Source organism: Alligator sinensis, unplaced genomic scaffold, assembly GCF_000455745.1.
Source record: "Alligator sinensis unplaced genomic scaffold, ASM45574v1 scaffold566_1, whole genome shotgun sequence".
In the NCBI taxonomy this organism is placed as follows: domain Eukaryota; kingdom Metazoa; phylum Chordata; order Crocodylia; family Alligatoridae; genus Alligator; species Alligator sinensis.
The window spans coordinates 2693752-2700290 of NW_005842017.1; the positions used below are offsets into that span (position 1 = coordinate 2693752).

The 6539-nt window shown below is 45.3% G+C and overlaps 1 protein-coding gene across 2 annotated transcripts in view; it reads left to right on the forward strand.

The window, feature by feature from the left end:
• The first annotated feature begins 10 nt into the window (after positions 1-10).
• The window catches only part of PPIL3 (peptidylprolyl isomerase like 3), a 12563-nt gene continuing 6034 nt past the window's right edge, over positions 11-6539 (forward strand). The window contains exons 1-2 of one of the 2 annotated variants that reach the window (XM_006022098.3): positions 11-468; positions 2476-2531. In XM_006022098.3, coding sequence (XP_006022160.1) covers positions 2529-2531 — 3 coding nt within the window. In that variant the 5' untranslated portion in view covers positions 11-468; positions 2476-2528. The remainder of the gene's footprint in view (positions 469-2475; positions 2532-6539) is intronic. The other variant, XM_006022097.3, reaches the window with a different exon arrangement.

The window sequence follows — 6539 nt, forward strand, 5'->3', positions numbered from 1 at the left end:
GGTGGTATCAGCCTCAGCTGGCCACGCCCCCGGCCCGGTCCGCTCCGACCCCGAATTGGGTCCCTCCGCCGTCCGCGCGCGCCGCTTCGGTCCGCTCTCGAATTGGTCCCGCTTTCCCCTGGCGGCGCGCGTCGCTTCGGTCCGCCCGCAATTGGTTCCGCGCCCGGGTAGGTGCGCGCGGGTCCCCGCGGTGCGCCTCGCTCAGCCGGGGGGACGGGGCGGCGGAGGACGTGTAGTGTGAGCCGGGGCCCCCTCCCCTCCCCGGCCCGCCTGCCCCAGTGCCCGCCTGGCACCGCTCTGCTCACAGCAGCTGCGAGCGCCTTGTGAGAGCGGGTCGCGGACGGCCGGAGCAGGCGTTGTGTGCGACACAGCCCGGCCGGGGCCTGGCTGACACGCGGCCCCCGGCGCAGCCACTCGGGATGCGTGCCACGTGCAGGCAGGGCCCAGCCTGCCTGGAGCAGCTGCCAGGTCAGGTACAGGGGGGGGGGGATGTGGGCAGGGTCCAGGCAACAAGCAGGCAGCCTTGCCCTGGCTCCACAGCCCAGATCCTGCCTGCTGGCCGGATGCTTGGCACCCCTGGCAGGAGCCCTGCTTGTCAGGGTAGGCTTCTTTCCTGATGCAGTCTTACCTAGGAAATATTTACATCCTTTCAGACACCTGATCCAGTATCCCTAGCTATCAGTTATGACAGAGAGTTACAGTCGCATACTCATATTTATTTAAAGGTTTTTGATTAGACTTTCCCCCAACTAACACCTTTCCTGTTTGAAATGTAAATACCCATTGTCTGGGACAGGTCTCTGCTCACATACCTCAGCTCAGCTCATGTCTGCATAGCCATCTCTCATATGAACTCTCAGTGATTTCTTTTCCTCAGCCAACCAAGCGTTGTTCCTCTTGTGGGGTGCAAATAGTCTTTGTCCATCCTGACAGCTAACCAACAATCCTTTGACAGGCTAATATGAGTTCCTTATAAACAGGGATCTGAGTTTCCCATTTGCTGTGGAAAAACACAGATTTTCTCTCTTAAAGGAGAAAAACCCTGGAAGCCATGCGTTTCCCCTTGCAGGCTGGCAGAGTTCCAGCCTGCAATGGGCTTCTTGGGACTGGGAGGAGCTGGATGCAGGGGGTAGAGGGTGCTATATGCATGCGTGTGCACACACCTGCATGTGGCAGCCAGGCAGTGTGGTGGAGAGCAGCTCCCTCCAGGTAAGTCTATGGGAGAGGAGAGTGGGCACAGGTGCGGTGCGGGAGTGGCAGGGGAGCACAGGTGACACTTGGGGAGGGGAATCAGAGGCACATGGCTCCCAGATTTCTGTTTCCCCCAAGGTGTGCCCTCCCCTGCCCCCCAACACATTGTCTGTGCTCCCCCATCTCCCCTGACATGTCACCTGTGTCCACACCCCCCCTCTCCACACACCCACCCTATTCCCCACACACTAGGGCACCAGCAGGACTAGGGAGCTGTGGGTTCAGAGTGAGGGGCACCAGCAGGGCTGGCGTTGGAAGTAAGGGGCAGGACCAGGGGGCTGTGGGCTGGGAATGAGGGGCACTGGAAGGGATGTGGGGTCTGTGGGTTGGGAGTGAGAGGCAACAAAATGGGCAGGGGCAGGGCACTGGTGTATCAAGGCTGCTCAGCACCACAAAGCGGCAGGGAGGAACAGCTGCTGCTGGACCTGTGTCCTGGTGAGCAAAGTGGGGAGCGGGAGCTCTGATTTTCCATGATAAAAAAACTAAAATCAAATGCCAAAATATATAGGTATTTAGACTTTATTTTATTATAATGATTGAGGCACTGGTAGGTTTCCAAATTGCTTTTAAATTGCAAAGATATTAATAAAACATTGTGTTCAACTAATACCTATATATATAGTGATGTTTCATTTTAATCACAGAAAAAACACTGATTTGGGTGTTTTTAATCAGATCGTTTGGAATTTTTGTGGGGTTTTTTAATTAGAGAATTTGGGATTTTTAAATAGAAAACCAGGATCCCTGCTTAAAATACAAAAATACATATACATCAAATATCATGGTTCATGGAAACATAAAAATGATAAAAACTAAACTCATCTTAACATTAGCTACAGAGACCCAACACCATATTAGCAAGTCTAATTCAGGAAAATATCTATTCATGACACTCCTTGAATGCCCCAAATTTTCCTCCTTTGGGCGTGAGTTTGTAACAGGTGGGTAAGGTTTTCTGGCCTGTGTTTTACAGGAGGTCAAAAAAGGTCCCTTCTGGCTTTCTATGCTAGTCACAATTTTTTCAGTCTTTCATCATATAAAAGGGCTTTTCTTTCATATGTCTCTTAATTGTAAGAACTGTTAACTGTCTATTAATTTGTAGCTCTCAAAGTAATGCATGGCTTTTATAAAATGCATGTAAGCCACATGATGTAGATGTCAGTGAATTTTAGAATTAAAAGGAAATGATGAATAGGAATTAAAATCATTGTATTTTCTTTGCAGGAAACCATTACACATGTCTGCACATTGGACACTTGGACACCTAATGAGAAGGGATGGTGAGGCAGAAAGGGGTTTTTATATACTTTCACATTTTGTGAGACTGGTATTTCTTGAAAACAGGACAGATGCTCTGTGTCCCAAATAATCCCACAATTACTTTCGTATTGTAAAAATCTCAACTTTCTGTTTTGTTGTTTTCTGTACAATATGCTCTGGAAAAGCAAAGGTGTCAGTCTCACTGTAACTGTATAATTAATATTGCATAGCTGAGCTAGAATAGACAAACTGTCTTCACAGAGATTCCAGTTAAACAGCTTCCCTTTTTTACATTTAAATATAGTAAAAAAATGCAGATGTAGCATTGTTTTTTATAATTGTTTTCTATACAGATGTCTCGTACAGTGAGTGAGGTTTTGTCTTCACTCTGGTTTAGCTTGTTATTCTTTATAAATGCTCTGATTTAATGATCTGCATGCTCTGAAATGCTAGTTCTGTCACTAACAGGTGGGTAATTGATTGGATCTTGAAAGTTAATAAATAGTATTTTTTTCATAGTGTCATAGTTGTTAGGGCCTGGAAGGGCCCTTACAGATCATTGGGTCCAGCCCCCCTGCACTTGGGCAGGAAAGACTGCTGTGGTCGAGACGTTTTTTGAAGATCGCTAGGGTGTGTGACTATACTACTTCTTGGGGGAGCCTGGTCCAAATCCTCAGCACTCATTTTATGAAGAACTTTTTCCTTATGTCTAGCCTGAAGCAATCTTCAATTGGTTTCTGCCTGTTATTTCTTGTCCTGCCCTAGGGGGCCTTGCTGAATAGATGCTCCCCCAAGCCCTGCTGTATGCCCCTGATATACTTACAGGCTGCCACCAAGTCCCCCCTGAGTTTTTCATAGACAGCAACAAATTATGAGTAATCCAGAGCCCAGCCTGGGTCATGAGTACTCCTGTTCAGTTGTTTGGTTTGTTTTTGTACCTTTCAGCTGAAAGTACATGTCATTTACACAATGTTGGTATTTGATAGTTCATGCCAGTGATTGTAATACTGTATTAAATCAAAAGACTTAATTATATCTCTGTGGATTACTTGAAGAGAGTTTCTGTGAAATAGTAAAGCAGTACTACTATCTGCAAACCACCAGACATCTTCAAAATCATGTATTAGTTTGCAGTTACTATTAATAGATGTAACTGTTCTTAATGGTAGCAGATGACAGAAGGAGCAATGGTGTCAAGTTGCAGAAAGGAAAGTTTAGGTTAGATGTTAGGAAAAACTTTCTCACGTGGAGGTTAGGAAAGCACTGGAATGGGTTAACCAGAGAGGCTGTGGAATCTCTATCCTTGGAGGTTATTAAGACCTGGTTGGACAAAGCCTTGGCTGGAATGATAGTTTGGGGGTGGTCCTTCTTTGAGCAGTGAGTTGGACTAGGTAACCTGCTGAGGTCTCTTCCAACCCCAATTTTCTAAGATTCTATGAACTGTTACAAATATTTGCTTTGAATACTTACAACTGGGATATTAAGGGCAAAATTTTGGATGCTTCGGACTGGATGGCTCTAGTGACTCAGTTAACTCTAGAAAAGAACCCCTCTCTTGTTCTGTTTTATCCCCCCAGATTTCCATTCACATCAGAATACCTGAGGAATAGCCTCTTTTGCTCCAGGCTTTCTTAACATCCCTCCCAACTGTACAGTTGGTCCAATAAAAGATATCACCTAAAAGCCCTTCCAGAAACCAATTGGATCTAGTCTGTAAATCACCTGTTTTTCTGCCTACTTTATCTTTCCAAAGCACAAAAATTGGTTATAGGCAGACAAGGTTCTTTGGGTAAATGTGGTATCTTTTATTAAACCACCTCAAATAGTTGGAAAAATTCTTCTTAGCAAGCTTTTGGTTTTAAATACCCTTTGTCAGGCTGAGGAAGCATCTGCAGTTGGTTTGTGCTCTTCCTGGATGGAATGAATAGTAAAGAAGCCAGAGGCTGGTATGCATGCAAGAAAGCCAATCAGTGAAAATGTAAAATGAGGAGTCAGTGGGTGAGAGAGGCTGGGGGGCGGGGCAAAGGGGGATGAATGTAGCAGGCAAATAGTGGAGAGGTACCTGGAGAGTCAGATGTTAGGCAGGTTATAATGTGTCATAAATCCAATGTCTATATTTAATCCATGGTTTTTTGTATCCAGGAGGTTGATGAAGTGAAGTTCATAGGTTTGTCTGTGAAAAGTGTTTTGTAAATTCCCTTGGAGGATTAGAACTGAGAGATTGGAGAGAGATTGGTTGGAGAGAGATTGGTTTTCTCGTAAGAAATGTGCCCCCACAGGTAATTGGGTATTCTTGTCTTTGATAGATTTCCAGTGTGCATTTATTCTGGTGCGCAGTTGTTGTTTGGTCTCTCCTACGTATTTTCCATCAGGGCATTTGGTGCATTGGATGAGATATATTACATTTCTGGAGGTGCATCTGTAAGATCCAGGAATGCTGATGGTTTTGTTGTGAGGTGTAGTAATTGTGGGGGTGATGGAGATATGTTGGCAGGTTTTACATTTCTTGTCATGGCATGGTGTGGATCCATTCGGTGTGTTTGGGCCGTAGGATGTTTTCTTCTGGTGATGAGGTTAGTGAGGTTTGGTGCTCGTTTAAAGGCTAGGATGGGGGGTTCTGAGAAGATCTCTTCAAGAATTGGATCTTCTTCTAGTATGGGTTGCACTTGTTTGAGGATTTTCTGTATAGATTTGAGGAAAGGGTGATATGTCATAACCAAACAATTGGTTATACTTTTCTTATTTACCCTATTATTCTTCTTGGCCTTCTCTAGATGTCCTGGAGCCAGTTGGTTAACAACCATTTTTCAGCTTATATTAGCATGTTATCTTATTCTTTTATTTTTAATTCTCAGCACATTCCACCCTAATTAAGTCATCACTTCAGCACATGCTTGCTCACTCTGCTTAAACCATACTGTCCTGGAAGTTTGCTCTGTGCTTGTATATAAGAACGTATAATCAAACATACCACTGGCTACTAAGAGAACTGCACTTTGAAGCCATCATCTTTCATAGGGAGGGGTTTATAGGATACCTTTCAGAGCCCATCAGTGCTGTGTTTAAAGTAACCTGAAAGGTTGCAGTTTTGTCATGTAAGGAAGTCTTTCTTTCCTGTTATAGACAGAATTACATACCCCACAAGCACTGCTGTCTTTGAACAAAACTGGAGTAAACCCAGGTTTTTGTCATGGCTGGGCAGAGATGTGACTGGCTAGGCTCTTCACAGTCATGGCTTTTTCCATGTTACTTTTGAGTTCACTCTATTTGTGGTGTTCTTACAGATGAAAATGTAGCCCTAGGGTGTAACTCAGGCTGAACAACTGCGTTACTCTAAATAACATTCCATTTATTATAATTATTTACATAAATTCTGATCTGCCCACGTTGACCTTACTGGGGACTTGAGCAGGTCCTTCCTTGAGCAGGGGTACAGCTTCATTTCTTAGGGTGCAAACGGATGTTGCCCTTGTGCTGCCATAAAGATTTTAGTTACAGTTTGTGGCACCTTAGATGGGAGGATGTCTGTTTGCTAATTGTGAGCCATGGGAATTCCTCTGCAGGTGAATTCTCATGTGTTTACACAACGGATTCCTGTGGTGTGTGCATCAGGCTGCCATTCCCCAATTTGGGACACACATCTACAAGTAGGAGAATCTGCATGGGGATGTCCCCACTTGCGAACACAGGATGCAAGGATCCCCTGCAAGTGATTCCCACTGTGCATGTATCTTGCTGTTGTGTTCCAACTTGGGGCCTGGCACCTGGAGCATCAGGGGCCTGATCCTGTGTAAAAATGGTCCCCAGCAACATCTGTAAACATCAGTGAGGCAGATCAGCTCTGTTGGGACATATCCTGGTGCAGCTACTCCTGCTCCAAAGACAACATCTGTTCATAGCCTTTCTGGACAGCATAATGAGAAAGCTCTAACGCAGTCAGTGATGTATTCATAGATTCATAGTTGCTAGGGTCGGAAGGGACCTCAATAGATCATCGAGTCCGACCCCCTGCATAGGCAGGAAAGAGT